We start from the raw sequence: 23,593 nt of genomic DNA, 5'->3' as shown, positions 1-23,593 counted from the left end.
AAATACTTAAATAAATGAGGGTGCTATGTTATTATACCCTTTTTACCCTAACCACAGAAGCATATAGAAATGTAAACATGGAACAGTACTAGAACATAGCTCATTAGATGTCTGTCTAAAAGTAGATTGAAAAGACTTGAAATAAAGAGTTAAAGAGCTCTCCTATGCACAGGCTATATGCAGTAAACTTAATAACCAATATGGTGTGGGTACTGCTTAATGAGCATGAGCACCAGACACAGCACGGAAGCAGGATTCTGACACTCTCCATCTGTATGTCCTTCGGATGCAGCATTATTAAGAGGACTGAGGTTTTTGGAGTATAGGCCAAGGGCAGCTGCAACTTTGAAGAGTATTTGAAACTATTTGGAATTCATTCAATAAATTAACAACTACTGTGATCAAACCAGTGTGTACTGGCTGAATTTTAGGTCATTTCCTATAAATGTTAGCATGGGGAAATGAGGTTAGTAACATATATTTTAACTGCTCAAATATGCACATACACATATATAAAAACTATATATATTATGTGTGTGTTAAATGTATATTAAGTATATATATTTAGTTTTCTTGGCTGGTTCCAGGTGAATTTTGGATTGTACATGTGATGAAAAAAACTTCTTCAGCTATTTCTGCAATTGTAACATCATGTTTATTATTTACTTTCAAAAAAGTATTCCTGAAAGGTACTCTCTTATTTGCTAATTATAATATTGGAAAACATAATTATATCTAGATTACCTTTGAGAGGCAAGAAAGCCTTTGTAATTAATTGAACAACTGTTTAATATTAAGAATTTTCAAAATACTATCTAGGATAAGAAAAATTAGACAAATATTATAATTAAAATAATTATTTAAAAATGTACTTTGTACAGGGAGGAAATTTATAATTAGATAATCATGATTGCTAGTTATTCAGATAAAAATTTTCTACATGATCACTTAGGAGGAGTAAAAGGTGGATAGTTCAGACTGTTGTTACTAAATTATTCCCTTGCATCTTAAGAAAAGCTTGGCCAGGTGTGGTGGCTCATGCCTGTAATACCAGAACTTTGGGAAGCCGAGGCAGGTGGATCACCTGAGGTCAGAAGTTTGAGATCAGTCTAACCAACATGGAGAAACCCCATCTCTACTAAAAATACAAAATTAGCTAGGTATGATGATGTGCACCTGTAATCCCACCTACTCTGGAGGCTGAAGCAGGTGAATCACTTGAACCCAGGAGGCAGAGGTTGCAGTGAGCAGAGATAATGTGATTGTACTCCAGTCTGGACAAGAGTAAAATTTCATCTCAAATAATAATGATAATTATTATAATATTATAAAAAGAAAAAAAGAAAAGCTTGACACTTTATCCCAGAAAGAAGGAATAATCTTTAAGAGTGCCATAGTTTCAAAAGTTGACTAGTTTCTTAGTAGATCATATTATTTTCTTAGAGATTTTAGTGTCACATTCAACATTTCTTATGTTGATGCTAATGAATAGTCACAGGTAGTGTTTTTCTAGGAACTTTAAGTCTTGAAAGCAAGATACTTCCTGTAAGTTCTTCTAGTGTGTGCTATTTTTTATTTAATCTTGTTGAGTGTGACACTAAAATCTCTAAGAAAATAATGTTTATTGTTTATTCCATCCAGTCCATGATACATTGTTATAGTAGTGCAAGCTAAGACAATTTCCATTAGGAAAATAAAGACAAAATGCGTATTTTATACACTTACATATTTTTATTCTCTTTTTCTAATTAAATATACATACTAAGAAATAATTAAATCTTGTGATAATTGTTGTCACATATATTAAATCTGGTAAACATTGATAAAATATAACATACAATTTACAATTACACAAAAATTGGTTTAATTTAAAAATCAGTAGTTTGAATTATATCTTAGCTATGTCATATATGTTTAGTAACTAATTTACAATTGCAGCTGAAACTTAATAGTATAAATAGAACTATTAAAATTTTATTAAATGTCTTAAAATTGAATCCAAGTCACATGAATATAACAAAATTAGCATTATCATTGATGTATGCTGTGAAATAGCTTTTCCACGTTATGAAAGTTGTATTTTGTAGAGTACAAGAACCAAATGAAGAGGGAAGTTGTAAGTGCTGTGAAACTTGAATCCTGGTGTTTTCTCCCACTGAAAACTAAAACTGATGGTGATCTTCATGACCAGTTGATTTCTATTGGCTCATCTAGAGTAACATTGTAGTTGGTCAGATCAATGGTTAGTATCTAAAAAATTAAAATGATAATTACTGGTTTGATCAGAACTATATTTCTGTTATTTTAATGAATGCTATTTCAGAAAAGTGTATTCTAAGTAAATAATATATACCCATCTTTTCTTTTCTATCTTGAGGAAATTTTACTTGGGGAAAGTTTGCAATCATTTCAGCAACAATTTCACCCAACTACCCATTTTACCTAAGGTTAAAATAAATCCCAGAAAGGTAGAGTTGCTGTTAAAAGATACTAAAAAACCTAAAACGCTTAGCCAAATTTATTGATTTCTATGACTTTACTCTTTACATAATTCATAAATATGGAGCTATTTATAACTGCAATACATGAATCTCTATGCTACCCTTTGCCAAGTATTATCCAGCCATTTTCAAACAAAGTTGAGATTTAAAAGTATGTGTTCTTTTACCTCAATCGAAAAAGACTTTATGATGCTTAATATACTGCCAATGATTCAATTTTGCATGTGTTACTTTATTTCACTGGAGATAATCTGAAGTAGACTATAGAGAGGCTAATTATGGAAATTATTAATTAAATTGCTGTAGCCAAATGATCTTCTGTCATAGTTTTATGATATAATTATTTCAGGAGATATTACATTGCTGCATTTTGCCCAATGAACTGACAAGGTTTTCTGTGCTTTAGCTCAGAAAGTTTGGATTCAGTTATCAAATATGCAAGAGAAGACAGATGAATCCTTTATTACCTATCACATACCAGGCACTCTCCTCAGTGCTTTATACAATTTAATCTTCCTTAAAGCACAGCATATTTGGATTAATTTACCACACTTGATAAAATAATTTAAAAAGTAATAGTTAAATAATTGCCTGAGTATTCATTAGCCAGGTTTAAAGCAGATTCATCTTACAACAAAACCTAAACTATTATTTTTTTTTACTTAAAAGTAGAAAGCAAGAAATACACCACATCCTTTCCAATACCTTTTACTAAAATCAGCTGGATATAATTGTTTCTAGAAAAATGTTTTGAAATTAAATTGCTAGAGCAATTTAATAATCTCTTTCATAAATTAAAGGCAAGCAGGGTAGAGAAAGAAATTGAGAAAGAGACCATCTCAATTTCCTATGTATCTATAAAAGCTTAGAAAATGGTAATTGCTCATAAATATTGATTTTATTTAAATTCACTTAGAAGAAACTGCCCAGAGTTCTTGCTTAAAGAAAATGTACATTTCTTCATCACTGAGGTAACATAACACTGTCAAATATTTCTTCTGAACACTGAAAATTCTTTGTGAATGTGTTTAAAGAGAGTAAAAATATATTTTATATGGTTTGTGTTTATGCTACATATTTGATCAATATGACCTTGAAATAACACCCAAAAATATCAAAATATGTTACCTGGCATTGTTTATTTACTTTATTTTTTCCATAAGCATTGTGAGCCTAATTTTTACCATTTTAATAATAAATAAAGGGTAAGATATTATATAAGGCAAACCATCTTTTCTTTATCTGATTGAACATTGGATAGTGCAAAAAAAACTGATTTCTAATTGTGAATGATAACTATTATTTATTTTATGGAATTAATTTCCTTCTTTAGGGACCTAATTTCTTTTTTAGCCACATAAGACTACTGGACTAAATCAATGATTCTCTTATTTTGGAATTATATAAACCAGTAAAATTTTAAAAAGAAAAAAAATGAGTGTAAGGCACTAACATATCAACTTTTATTTTACCAAAGAAGGACATTAAGTATTTCAAGGTTGGGAAATATAAAATATAATTTCCCAACCTTGATATAGTTTTAAGAAAAATGGCAAGTTTTATGCAAAAGTAGTAAGGAAAACATAGTTCCACATTAAAGATAAAACCACACTTATCTACAAAACAGGAGTAACAGTAGGATGGGTGTTACGTTTCAACAGGTGCTGTTTAACTCTGACCTCCCATGACCTCTACAGGCACTGAGGACTGTGTTTAAGATGACTTTTTTTGTTTGTTTTTAAGGTTCAAGTTAGTCAAATAACTGTCTATTTCGGATGTTAAGTTTATCTTATGTGGCTGATTAGTGGCTCCTTGTTTTTATCTAAGTTTAAAAGTGAAAGGGTGGGTTTACACGCGTTTACAGTTTTAGAAGTGCATAAATAGCAGTAAACTCGAAGCAAACATTTACAACAGTTGGCTGTTTTCTATGAGATGTGTTTGAAATTCACCTTTGCAAGCCAAAGGTGCACAAAAGTTAGAAGGAGCTTAAGAGATCGATTGTTTACTTGCATGTTTTTTTATTCAATTGAACAAAAAAAAATAGGCCTGAAGTTTTTTGTTCACAGAGCTAATTATTGGCAGCAATGATGCTTTAACACAAGAATCCTGACTCCTCGTATAGCGTCTCAATCACAGGTATCACACTCTTGTATTAATGAATGCTGACAGTTCTATTAAGTTTGCAAGAATTTTCAAATATATTTTCAAGACATATGTAATGTTTAAATAGAGATATCTTATTTAAAACATATTCAGAGGCACTTTATCATATAGGGATAACAGTTATTTAAAGTTTTAATTTAATTGTGCTTTGACTGAATCAGAATAATAAAAAAAAGATGTCATTAGATTGATTTGTATGACAGCTTACTAAGAATAATGATAAGGAAATAAATATGGAGGCCTAATGAAAAGAAATACATGAGGAATGTCATAATTGACTCATAATTATGTTTCTTAGGGATGAGAGACACAAGAAGTCCATATAGATGATTTAAATAGTATATTTTTGAAAAAATATTTTATTACATCACTTACCTCCTTGTTATTGTCTTGAGAAAATGCAAGCGAATTTGTATTTCCATTATATGTTAGAGTAACCGCTGTGACGGGAGTTGGTCCTTTCCCCCATACATTAATGACCCCAAGCATCATTTCATTTTTATTTATGTAACCTCTTTTCAATACAGTGCTTGTTAAGATGGTCTATAAGATAAAGAAAAAGGAATAACATGAGCTCTTTATTTACAAAATCAATTCAATCTTTAAAAATGTTAACCAAACATATTTCACATATAATAAATTATTTGTGCATTTGGTATAAGGTATTTTATATAATAAACATAAATAAAATTTAAAATATTCTTCCTTTTTTTAAATTTATTTATCTATTTATTGAGACAGGGTCTCCTCTGCCACCCAGGCTGGATGCAGTGGTGCAGTCATAACTCACTGCCATCTCGAACTCCTAGATTCCAGCGATCCTCTAGCCTTGGCCTCTCATGTAGCTGGGACTACAGTAACATGGCAGCATACCTGGCTAATTTTTTATAGAGACGGGTTCCCACTAATTTGTCCAGACAGGTCTTGAATCCCTGGACTCAAGCAATTCTCCCACGTCAGCCTCAAAGAACTGGGAGTACAGGCGTGAGCCACCCCACCCAGCTGTGAACTTCAAATATTCTTTAACAAAATTCCATATAAATAATCTTACATACCTTGTTTAAATTAAATTGTACATAAAAATATAGGTCTCTTTCATAGGTATCTATAGAGAGAGAACAAAAAGTGATGTATTGCTATTTCCAAAGAAGAACCATAGTTAATACCTGTATACTTTGTTTGTCTTTCCCGGTATAAAAAGTAGCAAATAGTATATCAAGGTGTACCTATTTTTTCTCTAAGACTATTTGACTAATTCAGATACAATGCAAGGAGCTCTGGAAATAAAAAATGAGTCATCAGGTAAGGTCCTAAAAACACAAGCTAGGTGGTATGTGTATGTAGCGGGTAACAATAACTCATGACAGGTTAAATCACTTTCAGGTACAGCACTGGGAAGGTGGCAAGAAGTGCACAAGTAGTACAAAATAAACAGAATTCAGTGATAATAGTGGACACTTACTTGCCACCTTAGTGACTGACAAAATAATATAAAGAAAAAATAATATGGTTGCAACACACTCTAGTGTCATTTGAAAAAAAAAAAACTAAATTGTTACAGGTCAACTAAAATTAAACTGACAAAACATAGGTTTATTAACGCCTCTTTATCTAAAGTACAATCACTATTTTTTATTTTTTATTTTTTGAGACAGAGTCTGGCTCTACTGCCCTGGCTAGAGTGCAGTGACACAATCATGGCTCACTGCAGCCTGGACTTCCTGGGCTCAAGCAATCCTCCCACCTCAGCCTCCTGAGTGGCTGCAACTACAGGCATGCACTACCATGCCTGGCTTTCTAATTTTTTTTTCTTTTTATGTAGAGGCAGGTTCTCCCTATGTTGCCCAGGTTTGTCTTGAACTCCTAGACTCAAATGATCCTTCTGCCTTAGCCTCTCAAAGAACTGAGATTGCAGTCATGAGACACTATGACTAGTTAGAAGTATAATCTTGCCATATTTAAAATCCATTCTAATAATAATCCTAGGCTAAAACTTGTTAAGTGTTTGCTAATTACTTGTTTAGTGCTTACTAATTTAGCAAGTTAACTCATGAAGTTAAGTGCTTACTAAATTCTAAATATTTTATTACATTTACTCTCAAAGATATGTGATTATTATTATTCCCTCTGTGTAGAAGAGTAAAGTGACTTTCAAAGTAGTTAAATAAATTGCCAAAAGCAAAAAAAGAAATACTAATCAATGTCAAGGTCTGAAATCAAGCCGTTTCCTTGACTTCTAAGACTGCGTTCCTACGTTAAAAAAAAAAAAAAAAAAAGTTTATAAGCATACATAAGATAGAGCAAAGTAGAGTCAAATAAATAAAACAAATATTGGGGTAACATTGAAAAAGCAACATATTTTAATCCTCTACTCACACGCATCTGGACTGTATTCATTAATTCACTAAAATTAATTTGCTATTGATTTTACCTATATTAAAATGGATGTTCTGCCAAGAACATTTTTATATATGTTAATATATGGCTAATTTAATATGTATTACAAGGCATATTAGTGTTGATATTCTTCAGCCATTTTAGTTTAATTTTCAAATATCCAATTACAACTTAAGCTTTCATAAACAATCTTTTAAGTGTAGAATTCTGAGGTAAGAAAGCCAAAGTGACAACTATTAGGAAGATAAGGGCAGCTTTGTTGTTTTTAACAAATAAGAGGAAGAAAGATCTCACATATGATCTTAGTCAAGGGTACACGTGTATCTATTTCATTAAGATGAGTAGAAAAACTAACATTTTACTAAGCTCTAGCTTTATTAATCTAGAATGGTCAAAATTTACTTAAGGCTCACAGGAGAAGTTCATTTTGATTTACCTTTAATTATTTTAAGATAATTTGTTACCACATTATAATATATCACAAAATTTGAACTTAATTGTTTAAAAGAAAAAAATCATTTCAAATTGGATGACCATCAACTAGATTGTTGTGTTTTCTGTGAGGGAATATGTCTTTGTAGATTCTGATCTAACAAATCTAGAGGGTAAGCGTTTGCTATATATGGTTATTGCTGTTAACTCAAGAAATTTCAAGGGACCATTTAAAATATTTACACTTAATTACAGCAAATATACTGAGATTGTGAAACATAACAAAATAAGTAGACATAATTGGCAAAAACACCCCAACAATTCTTTATACTTCCATGAGGAGATCATAGAGAAATGTTTGCATTATGCTCAGGTACTTTCCAGTGATTACATAAAGTCCATTATGAAAGTTGAATAGGGTAAAGGCCACAGCAATGTTTTTTATCTATGCCTTAGTTTGATAGGAAGAGCTGGAGAAAAAAATTCTAAGACAAGCTTTATCTACCTAACTGATAAAATGAATGGACTTAATTTGTTAAGTTGTGAGAGTCAAAGATCCCAAGACAAATTTTGGATACCTAAACTTCATGCCGCTGGAAAACAGTAGGCAAATTTCCTGCTGGACACAAAGAGACTGAAAATTTCATAGACTCTCAGAGGTCTATGAAGGAAGGTCAGAGGTCTAAAAGCAAAGGACTAACTCATGTTCATACCTTCACTTTCTAAGTCATGAAATGTTAGAAAGAGAGATTTATTTTTTACCAAGAGTCTTTCTCTCTAGCATATAATTCTTATACCAACTTTATGATACTTATTTACTAATGGGTTATTTCTTACGGTTACAGAATATTAACTATGATTTACCTGAAAAGATAAAAGATGTATGTCTTTGCTATTAATGAAAAAGCGATTATCTTTGGATAAGTTATTTCAATTGTAGAGGACTGTCAACTTCACACAGATATTAGTTTTTATGACTAAAGTTTGTGTCAAGAAAATCTTCAGAATGTTCATCTAGTAGTAGTGAATAAATGGCAGTCAGTAAACCTGTCCGCCATCAGTGTTTACATATGGCATAAAAATCTCCTATGGGAGATTTCTGAGTTTCTCATAAAATTAATGAAACTTAGAAGAGTCCGACGACCTGCATTCTTTGCAAGCTGCCTCGGGTGTTTCTGATAACAATGGTTAAGGGGTCTCACACGGTGGGGAGTTTAGAGGTTTAGTATGGTCTTGAGGAATAACTATGAATGGAGCAATCTATGCTTATTCCATTAAAATTAAAATATATTGCCTCATGTTAAAAAATGCTAAATACTAATAACAAAAGCAAACAAGTAAAAATAGTAGCCATAAATCACATAAATCAAATTTACTTGAGATTGGTTTCTAGACTACCACCTAGTTGTAGAAGACACCACTTGTGAATTTTCAGGCTCAAAAAGTAATTCTTCAAAATAAATGTCCCAGAAGCAAATTTTCTCTCTGACCTTATCCTGAACTCCTGTCTCTTGCCCCTTATTCTCTAGTCATAGAAACCAGAATTCCTTTTGCCAAAGGTGGCTCATAGAAAATAGAATCCTTCCCCCAAAGTTAGCCATAAAGCCTAGAAATGTTACCCTAACTGTTTCCCTGAATTTCTGTGTAACAGCTGGCCATGAAGAAATTAACCACCTCCTTCCAGAGGGGCCTTACCCCGTACCTTAGAGGAAGAAGTGCTACAATTAATAAGCAAAGAATTGGGACAGATTCTTCTAGATTTCCCCACTCGGTCTATTTCCCACCCCTTTTGTCCAAACACATTTCTGCATGGCTGTTCCTGTTTCATTGATCATAAGAAAAAAGTCAGAGAGCTTTCTCTGTATCTTTGTATCTTTATTCTGAAGGTTCCTGTTTCACATAAAACTGTGATTGGGCGCGGTGGCTCACGCCTGTAATCCCAGCACTTTGGGAGGACGAGGCGGGTACATCACGAGGTCAAGAGATTGAGACCATCCTGGTCAACATGGTGAAACCCCATCTCTACTAAAAATACAAAAAATTAGCTGGGCATGGTGGTGCGTGCCTATAATCCCAGCTACTCAGAAGGCTGAGGCAGGAGAATTGCTGAAATCAGGAACCCAGGAGGCAGAGGGTGCGGTGAGCCTAGATCCCGCCATTGCACTCCAGCCTGGGTAACAAGAGCGAAACTCTGTCTCAAATAAACCAAAAAAACAAAACAAAACAAAACAACAACAACAAAAAAACTGTGATTGGTTGTGTTTGTTACACTTTTCTCTTGTGTTTTGTTATAGAGGTGTTGGCTGTAACTCTGATGATGACTGAGGAAATGTATCACCCCTTTTCATCCTTACAGTATCACTATTTTGCACATATAATAATGTGGTTATTCAGCTAAGTTAACTTTATACATATGCCAAGTGTCTATTATGTGAATGACATCATGCCAGCTTCTGGAGTACAAAGATTATAGATATATAATCCCTGCACACACAAATTTCTTACCTAGACACTTACCATAGAGATTGACTATATTTAGGATAAAAGAAGTCTTTAAATGTTTGTGACATTATTTATCTATTTAAGTTTATTCTGTGAATTTAGTAAAATATTTTAGCCTTGAAATAATATTAATAGCTTTGTACTCAGCTTCCAAAAAACAATAATAGATAAAGTAAAAGTAATGTGATAGAATATGTCATCAATTATGTTTATCTACAAAATAGAGCACTCACCTATACTCTCTCCATCATCCCAAAACAGAAAACCCTGTGCCATCTGATTATCATCTGCGGCAACAATGAGCTTCATGTAATTTTGTCGACTATAAGAAGGAAATATATCATTTTACCCATGTGTGTAGAATAGCATATATCTAGTTATGATACAACATCCACATAAGGATCCACAGGAACACAAGCATTAAGGAGAATGCAAACTGACTGAGACTAAGAAAAAGCATTGCCCTTTTTCTAAATTAGCTAACAGGAATGATATAAAACAACAAAATTCTTTATATTTAATAGAACATATCGTGTATGTCTTTTGATCTCAAGAATTTACATAATGTAACAAATAAGAAGTGGTCTTATTGAAAGTAATTACAAACATGTTAATTTTATTAATATCTTTACTCATGCTTCCCTTGGGCAGTCCTGTCATTAAACATTAAACATGAAACAATTTTGATAGTATTTAAAATTTTGTATGACTTAAGACCTTTCTCACATTTCCATACACAAATCACTGAGTTATCCCTGGTTATAATTAATAAGAATGTATAAAGCACCCTCCAAGCTCTAAGTTCTAACTTTGTAATAGACAATACATGCATGTTCCTACATAGGGCTACTTGGGAACTAAATACTGCTTTCATGTTAAATCTCCAGCCATCTGTGAGAAGCAAGTTGGTTTGGCAGCCTTATATTCTTAGAATTTCTCAGACCAATGGTTTCGGCTGTCTACTCCCCTGCCCTTTTCTTTTTTTCTTTTTTGAGATGGAGTTTTTCTCTTGTTGCCCAGGCTGGAGTACAATGGCTGAATCTCAGCTCACTGCAAACTCCGCCTCCCAGTTCAAGTGATTCTCCTGCCTCAGCCTCCCAAGCAGCTGGGATTACAGACAGGTAGCACCATGTCCAGCTAATTTTGTATTTTTAGTAGAGACGGTGTTTCTCCATATTGGTCAGACTGCTCCTGGATTCCCGACCTCAGGTGATCCACTCACTTCAGCCTCCTAAAGTGCTGGAATTACAGGTGTGAGGTACTGTGCCTGGCCGCTATCTGCCTTTTTCAATCACAAATGACTAAGAATGTATGGTAATGGAAGTCTCTTAAAATTTTTAGAGTCTCTAGAGTTCAAATCTCCACAGCAATTTGATATTTTCCAGTAAAATATATTAACGTATCTTAGCAAGAATATGTATATGCATTTCAGTTCACAGTCACTAGGATTTAGATATAATTTAGAAACATCAAAAATCTGGCTTAACCTACAATTTCTCAACATATACTAAAACTTGTGATTAGATAGAGTTTTATAACTTTTTATGCTGTACAATGATCTGTCTTCTCTCTAATGAAAAAGTAAGGAATATTCAAGGCACATCTTATGAATGTCTCCTCCATGAAGCCCTCACTTTTCAGGTGCAATAATGTTTCTCCTCTTTAATTGATGTCAGGATAGAATATTAGTAGAAATGGGACTGGGTGGGTCTAGGAGATTAGAAGATTCTGTTTATGCTAACTGGGGCTGTAGGCATGCAGATCACCAAGAGATAATATAGCACAAAAAGAAAAGAAAAACAGAGACAGAAACCTCTAGAATTTGAATGTCAAAGCAGGAATTTGGCAAAGTAAATAAAGACTGTAACTAGAATCAGAGATTTACTCCTAGGCCAGTCTGAGAAGAGAGAGCTGATCCACAGTCCCCAGTAAATTGGACATATTGCTGAATGAGACAAAGAGAACTCCCTCCAGGTAAAGGTTCTCAGGAAAAGAAGAGAAGGGCCTGGCCAGATGATCAGTCATAAATGGTGACAGACAGAAAATCTGGGATATCCTTCATCTTTAAATGGGACAAGGTCATTTAGAAACAAGTCTGGAGTTGGAAACCAGCCTGGCCAACATGGTAAAACTCCGGCTTTACTAAAAATACAAAAATGTCCAAATGTGGTGGTGGGTGCATCTGTAATCCCAGCTACTCGGGAGGCTGAGGCAAGAGAATTGCTTGAATCTGGGAGGCAGAGGTTACAGTGAGCTGAGATAGTGCCACTGCAACTCCAGCATGAGCAACAGAGCAAGACTCTGTCTAAAAAAAAAAAAAATCAAAGGAAAAGAACAGGTCTGATTCCTCTTGGACAGCAGGACACTTAGCAGTTTGATGGAGTAGTGATATTGCCAGTGAATATCTACTTTTTTTTTCTTTTTCTTTTTTTTTTTGAGATGGATTCTCGCTCTCTTGCCCAGGCTGGAGGAGTACAATGCTGCAATCTCAGCTCACTGCAACCTCCACCTCTGGGGTTCAAGCAATTGTCCTTCCTCAGCTTCCCAAGTAGCTGGGACTACAGGCCACCACGTCTAGCTAACTTTTGTATTTTTAGTAGAGGCTGGTCTTGAACTCCCAAACTTGTGATCTGCCCACCTTAGCCTCTCAAAGTGCTGGGATTACAGCTGTGAGTCACCCCGCCTACTGTCTACATTTTTATGGACTATAATCAGTCAGGAAATATATCACAAGACAGACAAGGGAGGCAGAGAAAGGGAAACAGAAAACTAATGGAAAGGAAAGAGATACCCCCAAGCAATACTGACTTAAAAGTTTATTAAAAAGATTTATAAAATGAAATATTATTAAGGGCTAAAAAGAAATGAGATACCATCTGGGTATCTCATGGAGGAATCTTAAAAACATACAACTAAGTGAAATAAGTTAAACTGAATGGCTACATTCAGAGGATGTTTATGGCAGTAAAACAACTCTAAATGACATCAATGGTAGATACATGTCATTACACATTTCTTTAAACCCAGAGAATCTACAACATCAACAGCGAACCCTAATGTAAACCATGGTCTTTGGGTGATAAGAATTAATGTAGGTTCAACAATTGTAACAAATGTGCTAGCATTGTGGGGGATGTTGAAAATGGTGGAGGCTATGCATGTGGGCGAGCAGCTGGTAAATGGGAAATCTCTGGACCTTCTCAATTTTGCTGTAAAAAACTGCTCTAAAAAACAAGTCTTTTAAAAAAAAGTTCATAGATATTTCCTGTTTTCATAAAGTAAATACTAGATCTTTCCACATGCCAGAAGCAGAAACATAAGGTAAAGATCTTGTTGAGGCAGCCATTCAAAATATAGGACATTAAGTTGTCTGCATGTTATAGACAGAGATTGAAAAGGTTGAGATTATATTTTTTGCGGGGGGGAATTTTGCTTACTTTAAGAGGAAATATCATGTTGGAAGACAGTTTTCCATGGGTCTCTTGCAGTTTTTTTTGTATGTCATATACAGATGCACTAACAGCCTTTTGAGCTGTCTTTCAGGAATGTTTTAAAAATGAGTAACATTGGACAGCAGGTGTTTATTATTATTATTATTATTTCTGTTACTGTCCAATAGGAAAAAATATGATCTCTTTCTTCTAAGCAAATAATGGATAAATTTGTTTGTAGTCTTATAAAAGACAAGGTTTTCCTAAATGTGGAATTTCTTATTTGTGACACAGATCTCCTACATATGAAACGTCTGCCTGGGCCTCTCCATGTCATCCCCATTGGACTTGGTGGAAAAGAAAACCCGATGCTAAGATAAAGTTCCTGTTTCTTGCTATCCCATAAACAAACACCTTTGTCTCTGATCTGACATTCATGATACTGACGCAGGCTAATGCACTACCTTGGCAATGGGATAAACTTTCAAACTCTTTCTATTTCTTGACACTGCTAGCATGAGGTATCTCAAAATTTAACCTGAGCTTTGCAAACAGTTCACTTACCTGTGAAATGTGTTTTGAGCTGGCTCTTGACATGGTAGGATGTGACCACCACGGACATGTAGGTTTATTGTCTCATAAGAAGCATTAAACGTATGAAATTGTTCTCTGACCTTAATATCTTCACTCTGGAAATGAAAAGAATGGAAAGAAGAACAGGTGGAACAAGAAGTGGAATCATCAGCAACACTGGTATTTAGGAGACACATTTATAAAAATCAAACGGTACACTTTTCAACTAAAAAATTAGCAAAATTTATTCAGAAAATTTTAATTTATTTCACTATAGTAGCCATTTTACAATATACATGTATCTCATAACATGATGTTGTACACCTTAAATACACATAGTGAAATTTATTTTTTAATGTTGAAACTGTTCCTGTGTATCTTATTATTATTTTTTAAAAGCGTATCTTTAGAATCTAGTTAAATAAATATAAGTCCTCATGATAGCTTCGAAAATCATTTGTAGTGTTGTTTTTGTGGAGCTCACATGCGTAAAGTATCTGGATTTTTGAAAGGTGGCAAAAGCTTTTCTTGACTTGCCATGTACTTCCATTATTCTTGGAAGGACTGAACTACCTTTAATGATCATTTTATATATCCAGTAAAAGCAATTATATTTTGTGAGTAATGTGTAATTTCCATGTTTATTTGCTAAAATAAATCAATGACTACATATAAACCATAGCAGAATAAATTAACTCTCTTTTGCCATGGGTTAATCTGATCCAGCTATATATAATTCATTGGACCTATGTAACTTTCCACTCTTTTTAAGTGGAAAGTTAATCCAACACATCATTAATGAAACGGCTAGGACCAAACAATTACCCATTTCTGTTTAGGCAATTCCCCAGAGTGTCTTAAATACGTACCGTATGGTAGTCAAACCAACGAGCATTGGGGACATAGGCATTTACACTTTGAACATACTGGAATGTAAATAAATAGTCATTAATTGTATGTAAACCAAAGAATATTTTGTCAACAAAAATATATGGTAGGACTTACAGGTTCCAGTACCGGGGTAACCATAAATGCTGGACCCCATAAAAACTGCCTGAATATATCCCAGGTTGGTTTTTCACTAAAGAACCTAGACAAAATTATCACAAATAATTACATTAAAACAAATAACTTTCTTCTGAATAACACAAAATCATTATTCAAATCACATTTTGTAGTATTGACTTTTTGATTAAAATGAAAACAAAACTATAAATCAAAAAATTGTATCATTTGGAATGTAACGGTACAATGATAGTACAATGCACAGAAATATAATACTTTATGAGTAAATCTAGACTATGACTGAATTTTCTGAGAAAATAGAGACTAGTGATAGACATGTAACATCAACTAAATAAGAAATTACATTGTTAGAAGGCTAATATATGATCAACAAATTAAAAAAAACATATTAAAAACACTCTGGAAGAAAATTGTGAGACATACTATAAGAATCTGTAATCCCAGCACTTTGGGAGGCCAAGGCGGGTGGATCACCAGGTCAAGATATTGAGACCATCCTGGTCAACATGGTGAAACTCTGTCTCTACTAAAGATACAAAAAATTAGCTGGGCATGGTGACGCGTGCCTGTAATCCCAGCTACTCGGGAGTCTGAGACAGGAGAATTGCCTGAACCCAGGAGGCGGAGGTTGCCGTGAGCCGAGATCGCGCCATTGCACTCCAGCCTGGGTAACAAGAGCAAAACTCCATCTCAAAAAAAAAAAAGAATCTTAATTCATTAAGAGTATGCTTATCTTAATAACTCTCTGAATAGAGAATTTACATGCTCCTAAAGGCTCTTTAACATGTTAATGAATTTCTGAATTTGAGATATAAATGATTGGGAAAAACAAAGTTTTGATTGTTTTTTCATGGTTTAGAAGCCACTATTAAATGTTCACGTTTCTTCTCCAATTGAAATACAACAGAAAAGTTGTTTCTTAAAATTTGTTTGTTTTTTTGTTGTGGGTTTGTTTTGTTTTGTTTTGTCTTTTGCCTTATTAGAAACTGAGATTAATGCTGAATTGAAAAGCTGGGCTTTCTCCTCCATAAACTCATGAGAGTAGAAACCCAGGTATTCTCAATAGGGCAGTAGTCTGTATAATTAATCATGTTTCGAACTAGTGACTCAGCCCAGAGCTGATACTCCAATTATCCTGGGAAGCAAATAAGAATAATAAAAGAGGTAAAGTCTGTAAATAAAATGGAGATCAACAAATGTTATCAAAAATAAAGAAGGGATTATGATAGATGATAAATTAGTAAAGCAACCAGAACATCATTTGACTCCAAGAGGAGTCTCTTGTTGTTTTAGAAAAAACTGGATCTCCTATCCTATCATCAAAATTGAATCAATTATCTTCTTATTTTGGTAAGTTTACTTTAGGTATTATTGTTTTAATGTGGGTAAATATTTACGTTTTTTTAAAACTGGCTTATCGATAGTGAAATCTAGCAAATCATCTCATTGAATTACTCTGGTAATACAGGGTGCACAAAGAGCTAACTATATTGTGATTATTCAGGGTTTGTTTTGTTTTTCTGTTTGATTTCATGCATTGCTTTTTGTAATATTTACGATAAGAATTTGCTTGTATTCAACTAAAAATAAAACAGGTGAAAATTTTTGCAAATATGCTCCATGAAATAGAATTTTCAAGGTTTGGTCATATATCAGTTGGAGCTTTAAGAGGTGAATCCAAAACAAATTTGTAAGGATAATGTTGGAACTGCTCCTGTGTATCTTATTAGAATACATCAAGGAAAAGGTGAGATTGTTTTCAGTCAGATATTTATGTATAGTAGATTTACATAGCTGCAATAAACCTTGATTAATTAAATCATGAGAGAAATTATTTATCTCCCAAGAAATTTTGAAAATACTCAATGTAAGCATGTATAAAAAACATCTAGAAAAATACCTAGCATAAATTAGTTATTCTGAAATAGAATTATTTCTTTTTAATAACCAATTAACATGGTTCACTATTTAATGGCTTATGCTAGACTATTTATTAGTGGACACACTTGTGTAAATGCTTTATTAACCCAAAATATATGCTAAAATAACAATGAAAAAGTTACCAATCTAAAATCATTTATATTGGACTATAAGAGATTGTTGGGAAAATTAAATGGAAAGTATCTCTTTGTGTTAAGAGAAAACAAACTTTGTACTTACTCATGCAAAAGGGGTCGAATAACAGTGCCACCATGAGCATGAATTTCATGCATTTGTGTATAGAAATAGGGCAATAATGTGTATCTAATATTTAGAATATTCCTTGACATTTCAGCAAAAGTTTCATTCCAGGAAGCGGGATCTTGTCTCTGAAACAAAGCAAAATAACATAGTTAAAAGCTCTTTTCCATGTTTAAATCATAATATTCGAATTCATATTTGAAGAAATAAAAATTAAGAAATGATATTAATTCATTGTCATGTGCTATGTACTTTTTTCCAAAAATCTTATGCAATAATATTTCTATCACATGGTAAAGAGAAAAGGCACACAATACTTTAATAAGAGAAATTCAAGTTAAGTCCATGGCTTGATTTAGTTTAAGTGACCATATCCGACGAGTTCACATTTTAATGGATGACAAATATATTGTCAATTAGGTGATAAAGTGATAAGTGTAGGAGAGAAATAAAATGATATGCTTTCCAAAGTGGGTTGAAACAAACACAGACAAGTAGAGTAAATGATGGTGACCATACACATTGTGGTCTTCAGGTGAAATGAACAGATTATGGTACCGAAGAATACATAGTACAGATAGAAGAGAAGACACAAAGTTTAATGGAAGGAAAGAACGCGCCTGAGCATGCTCTGGAATACACACTCCAGCTCAAAATACTAAAATTTTTAGTCTAAGATTTAGAGTGGAAGATTAAAAGTCTACCAAAAAGCTTTTGCACATATTAGTTAAAAATAATAAGCAAGAAAAGTTAGTACTCTTTTATATTTTATTTTGCACCAGGGGAATAAACAAGACTACCACAAAGCTTCAGGTGGTAACATTTTAAGTGTCTTTCATGGACACCAGCATGACTGGGACTTTTTTTAGCTGTGTCATATCTGTGAAGATTCCAAATTTTCTGCATTTCAGGAGGAAGGAAGTTTTAATGAAAATTTAGTGTCATGGCTGTTGTATGCAGTATTAGAACGGAGAGAACCTTGAAAGTAAAAATTGTCCCTCCTTGCCATGTATGTACCTATACAACAATCCTGTATGATCTGCACATGTACCGAGAACATAAAGTACATAAAAAATAATATTAATAAAATAAAGAAGAATAAAATAGGGAAAGTGTACAGAACAAAGAATAAATTGGTAAACATAAAAAAAAGTGATCCAAGAACTATTAAATTATATGTGATCCTATTGCTAGTATTCCAAAGTTAAATGAGAAGAAAAGGGCAAAGATAATATCTGTTGTTTATTGACCTCATTAATATGATTTTAGTTTTAACATGTTGATACGCAAGCATCTAATTCTAAACCATGTAATTAGACTCACACAATTCAATAATTCAGTTGTACCAACTCATGTTTAAACTTAAGTAGAGATTTCTGTCCTCTAGATTTTTATTTAGAAATATTTCCTCAGTCTTTCCCTCCTTCTGCATCTGAGTTTTCCTCAAAAACTCCAAACACATTACAATCTTTGGGTCTTTTACTTTGCTCCTCCCATGTGGAATTCTCCTCCATATATTTATATTTATTAATCTTCCCACACCCATCTCTACTCTAGTATTCCTTCATTTAGTACCTGACACTTTTTCTAAAGCAGAATCTCTATAAAACTCCATCACTTTAGCTTAGTCTATTTTTCCCTTAGAGACATTTATCTGTATATGACGTATTACATAAATAGTGGTGTACTATTTATATACCTTTATAGAATATATAAATCATTTGACCAAAGACTTGGTAAATATAAAATAGTAGACTCTCGAAGAAGAATCTCTGTCCAGGCTTTCAGTGATTCATGCTCTTCTCTCCCACTATTACAGCTTTCTCAACTGCATTATTGACAGGAAGTTTTCCTGTTAAAATATTACTGTTTCATCAAATTATAACTCTATTGTCCAACTTTCAGCTTCTTTCAAACCATGTTTCCATTCTGCCTACAATCCTTGTATTTCACATTTTCTAAAATATATCCTACTCTCTGTTTCTACCCAAGTTTCCCATGAGGGGGCATAAAGATTTCACAGAACATCATAAGCTCTGCCATTTAATCACATAGGAAGAATACATCTATTAAAGACCAACTCTGTCTCTAAAGTTTTCATGATGTGCATTTTGCTAATTTATCATTTCTCTGCATTTCTTCACTGTAAGTCAGCATCATGAAATTTAGTGCTTATTTAGATATTGGCTCTAACTGTTCATAGTTTTACATAATGTTTAGTAATGTCTCCCTGGTTACTCAAAAAAAGTTCCTCCAGACAGTTTTCTCAGTACTCAAGAATTATATATAACATCAATAAATATACCAGCTAACCAAGCCATGTACACTAAAGTATAATGAAGCATAGCCCAAGTAAGAAAATATTGAAAGTAAATGTAGCAATTACATACTCTGGTATTTGCAATGTTGTGATTCCTTGAGTATGGGTAAAATGCCCCAAGTTGCATCCAGCGGGTACAGAGGTGATATTCTGAGTTGTTGAAGAAACCACAGATGTCTGCTCCAGTCTAAAACATATTGCTGTATTTAGTTAACTTTAAATAGCTTATAAATATTTATAATTTATGAAGATAAAAGGAATAAAACTACTTACATATGATATTCCAAAGAGACTAAATTCCATCATACCTTAAAAAGTTAAAAGAAAATCGTAGAAAGCTATTATTTCATCTATTTTAATATTGATTTTTATTTCTATGTATAAAGATGCTCTCTTTTTAATATCAACCTCCAAACATGAAACATTTTTCAGACTATTAATACAATTGTCTATTCCTTCTCATTATGTTCATACATTTTGACTGTGTAGCATTGATGATATATACAAAAATAAGATACTATAAGCTTTCTTCACACTTGCAAGATGACATATTTAGAGCACAAATACATTATAAACATACTGCGAGAAGAAAGTGATGTCCACAGCTTCATTTTTGAAAATAAAGATGCTATTTCTGCACTTAACTATGTGTCTTATTGTACTATAGGTTCAATTTGCTTCAGACTATCATTTGAAATAATTAGAATCATCCTTATTAAACAAAATCCTCTAAAGTGTAATCAATCAATTCTATAAAATAGAATGAATGTGATTTCTGAGCTCTTCTTTTAAAGGAATATTTTTAAGAATTGTTTTCCTTGAATTTATTTACCAACAGTGAACAAATGTTAAGACTAAACATACAGCAGAAAAGTATCTATTTCCTTTTTAAAATGAAAACGTCTCATTTAGCACTTATCCAACTATTGTCAAAAATACTTTCTGGCCGAGGCGGGTGGATCACGAGGTCAAGAGATCGAGACCATCCTGGTCAATGTGGTGAAACCCCGTCTCTACTAAAAATACAAAAAATTAGCTGGGCACGGTGGCTCGTGCCTGTGATCCCATCTACTCAGGAGGCTGAGGCAGGAGAATTGCCTGAACCCAGGAGGTGGAGGTTGCGGTGAGCCGAGATCACGCCATTGCACTCCAGCCTGGTTAACAAGAGCGAAACTCCGTCTCAAAAAAAAAAAAAAAAAAAAACTTTCCAAATTTGGTCAGAAATGTTTCATGTTTTAGTATCTATCAGTGATTTGTATTCCCTAGAATCTAGAATCTTTTCAATTTTAGTTTCGGAAGTACATTTGCAGGTGTATTATTTAGGTAACTTGCTTGTCAGAGGGGTTTTGTGTACGGATTATTTTGTAACCCAGATTATTTTATCAACCCGATAGGTTGTTACTCAGTCCTCACCCTCCTCCCAAAATCTGACATCATATAGACCCTGGTGTCTGTTGTGCCCTTCTTTGTGTCCATGTGTACATAGTATTCAGCTCCCAGTTATAAATGAGAACATGTGGCATTTTGTTTTCTGTTCCTGCGTTAGTTTGCTTAGGATAATGGCCTCCAGCTCTGTCCATGATCCTGCAAATGCCATGATCTCATTTTTTTATGGCTGTATAGTGTTCCATAGTGTATATTTAAGACATTTTATTCAGTCTGACATTCATGGGCATTTAGGCTGATTCTAGGTCTTTGGTGAATAGTGAATTGGTGAATTCTATGTTTTTGGTGAATAATGTCTTTTCTGAATAGTGCTGTAATTGACTTTAATGTGTGTATCTTTATGGTAGAATAATTTCCATTTCTCTGTGTATATACCCACTAATGGGATTTCTGGGTTAAATGGTCATTTTGTTTTTAGCTCTTTGAGGAATCATTATACTCCTTTCCACAATGGTATAATTAATATACACTACCATCAACAGTGTAGGTGTCCCCTTTTCTCCACAACCTTGACAGCATCTGTTATTTTTTTGACTTTTTAATAATAGACATCAAATCTAGAATTTCTATTTATTTATCTTTGTTAGCTCTAGGTGTTATTTTTTCCAGCTCCTGCCCTTTTCAGCAAGGAAACTGAGGCCAAACACAATGACACTACAACAAAATGAATTAGTTGGAGATCATTAGTTTCTGGACAGCACCCTCAATCCAGCTTCCTGGCCCACTGTCTTTATCTGATGCTATATGTCAGAAAGTATGATGCGAAAAACAAAATTCTGAGGACTTAAAAAGTTTATGACCTAACACCAGCAAAAGACAAAATAATAGTAAAGATGGTGACTTTCACTTACCAATGATCGATTTGTCCAGGTTGTCCCATCGTGCATAGTTGTCTCCAAGCCAGTGTCCTCCCCATCGTCCACCAGTAGGAAACGTGGAACGAGAAATAACAATTCCTCTTTTTCCGGTTGTCTTCTGCAGTGCACTAATATAGTGAAGAAGTATTTTTGAGTTTTTACATGAGATATTTTCTCCAAATATATCTAATTATGACTACTTTGTAAAAAAAAATAGTGATTTTTGGTGCTGATGTTTTCTCTTATTACAACTAGCACTGTATAAATTTGTCTTCTCTCATTAAAAAACTATAAAATCCTCAGAAGCATGAAGGACATCTTTTTTTCTTTCAACATTTATCAGGGTGGCATGCAGATAGTAAGAGGCCTTTACATATCTCTTCAATGGATACAAGTTAAATCAAGTATTAATGGAATGAAATCAATAAATTCATCACATTGAGCTTTTAATTTTATTTGAATGTATTTTTAATAAAGGCCTATGCTTTAGATATTCATTGCTCCATCCCTTCTCAACTGTAACATGTCAACATTTAATTTACATATTACTGTACAGAGAATGCCTACTATCATACTCTTTATTATATAGGTTAAAGAGAGCAAAGTATTCTTGGATCTTGAAAATAAGAAGAATTGCTCCATTTCAAGCATAGAATCTATTGGAAGTAAGATCTTCTCATCAGAATGGGTTGTGTAAATGAAATAATGTGATTTATTTCCCTCCTCAGTCTTTGGAGAATGAGTTTAATGACATGCACGTTAAAATATACTCTAGTTTTTTTTTTAATGCAATAATTATTTTATATCATCTGCCTCTATTTTCCTATATTGTCCTTTCTTTGCTCTCTTTCTCTCTGACTGAACACTGAGATTACATTATAAGAGTATTAATAATATTTTACTATAATATTACTTGGAAATAAAAATTTTATATTTATATTATTCAAATATGAACTGAATAAGAGCTACAGAACTATATTAGAAGAAGTTGCCACAAATACACACTTAGGTAGACTTTACTGGGCACTAACACGTTATCAATAGTATTGAATCATTTCCCTGTTAGAGCTGGATCCCAATGTTTGTATATATATAAAGCTCCATCCATGACACCTTGAGATTCCGAAAGTCAAGTGCTACGCGTTAGTCTTCCTTTCATCCCTTATATCTAATACAATGCTTGGCATGTAATAGTAGCTCAACAAATTTTGGAATTAATAAATGTCTCAAGTCATAAGTACAGGAAACTAAAAGTGTATTAAACAGACATAATATATTGAACCATCTTTTGCTAATAAAGGCAATGTTGTTCACTTAAAACTTTCTACTTCTAAATTTCCCCTCTTTTAAACACCAAAAACAGAAAACTATCTTCATTACTTAATTTTTTTATAACAAATATAAAAGGGCCTTTTGGAAATAGTAATATTTTAAATATACATTATATATTTTTCAAAAATTTAATAAAAAATAGATGTATAGGCCAGGTGGGGTGGCTCATGCTTGTATCACAGTATCTCACATACTCAATATATATACACAGTTAAAAAAATCTAAAATTTAAAAAGAAAATCTCGAAGTGTTTATAATGTGTTGTTAAAAGTCAGTGATCTACAACTGCAGTTTCTAATATGGTAGCCACTAGTTATCTATTATTTCATATTTAATTATTTTATGTTACTTAATTAAAATTAAATGAATTTAAAATTCCATTCCTGAGTCACACTGGACACGTTGTTTAATGGCCACATATGGCTGGTGAGT

At 33.1% G+C, this 23,593-nt stretch overlaps 1 protein-coding gene across 1 annotated transcript in view; it reads right to left on the bottom strand.

Moving 5' to 3' along the window:
• Positions 1-1,709: 1,709 nt before the first annotated feature.
• Positions 1,710-23,593, bottom strand: part of SI (sucrase-isomaltase) — a 93,469-nt gene continuing 71,585 nt past the window's right edge. The window contains exons 38-48 of the mRNA XM_035278127.3: positions 21,824-21,957; positions 19,800-19,834; positions 19,597-19,713; positions 17,186-17,334; positions 15,005-15,089; positions 14,869-14,925; positions 13,991-14,115; positions 10,229-10,317; positions 5,720-5,769; positions 5,040-5,207; positions 1,710-2,250 (exon numbers count right to left, since the gene is read on the bottom strand). Coding sequence (XP_035134018.2) covers positions 2,182-2,250; positions 5,040-5,207; positions 5,720-5,769; positions 10,229-10,317; positions 13,991-14,115; positions 14,869-14,925; positions 15,005-15,089; positions 17,186-17,334; positions 19,597-19,713; positions 19,800-19,834; positions 21,824-21,957 — 1,078 coding nt within the window. The 3' untranslated portion in view covers positions 1,710-2,181. The remainder of the gene's footprint in view (positions 2,251-5,039; positions 5,208-5,719; positions 5,770-10,228; positions 10,318-13,990; positions 14,116-14,868; positions 14,926-15,004; positions 15,090-17,185; positions 17,335-19,596; positions 19,714-19,799; positions 19,835-21,823; positions 21,958-23,593) is intronic.

This window comes from Callithrix jacchus, chromosome 17 (assembly GCF_049354715.1).
Source record: "Callithrix jacchus isolate 240 chromosome 17, calJac240_pri, whole genome shotgun sequence".
Classification (NCBI taxonomy): Eukaryota; Metazoa; Chordata; class Mammalia; order Primates; family Cebidae; genus Callithrix; species Callithrix jacchus.
The sequence above is the reverse complement of the archived record's forward strand: the minus strand, read 5'-3'. Positions and strand labels throughout refer to the sequence as shown.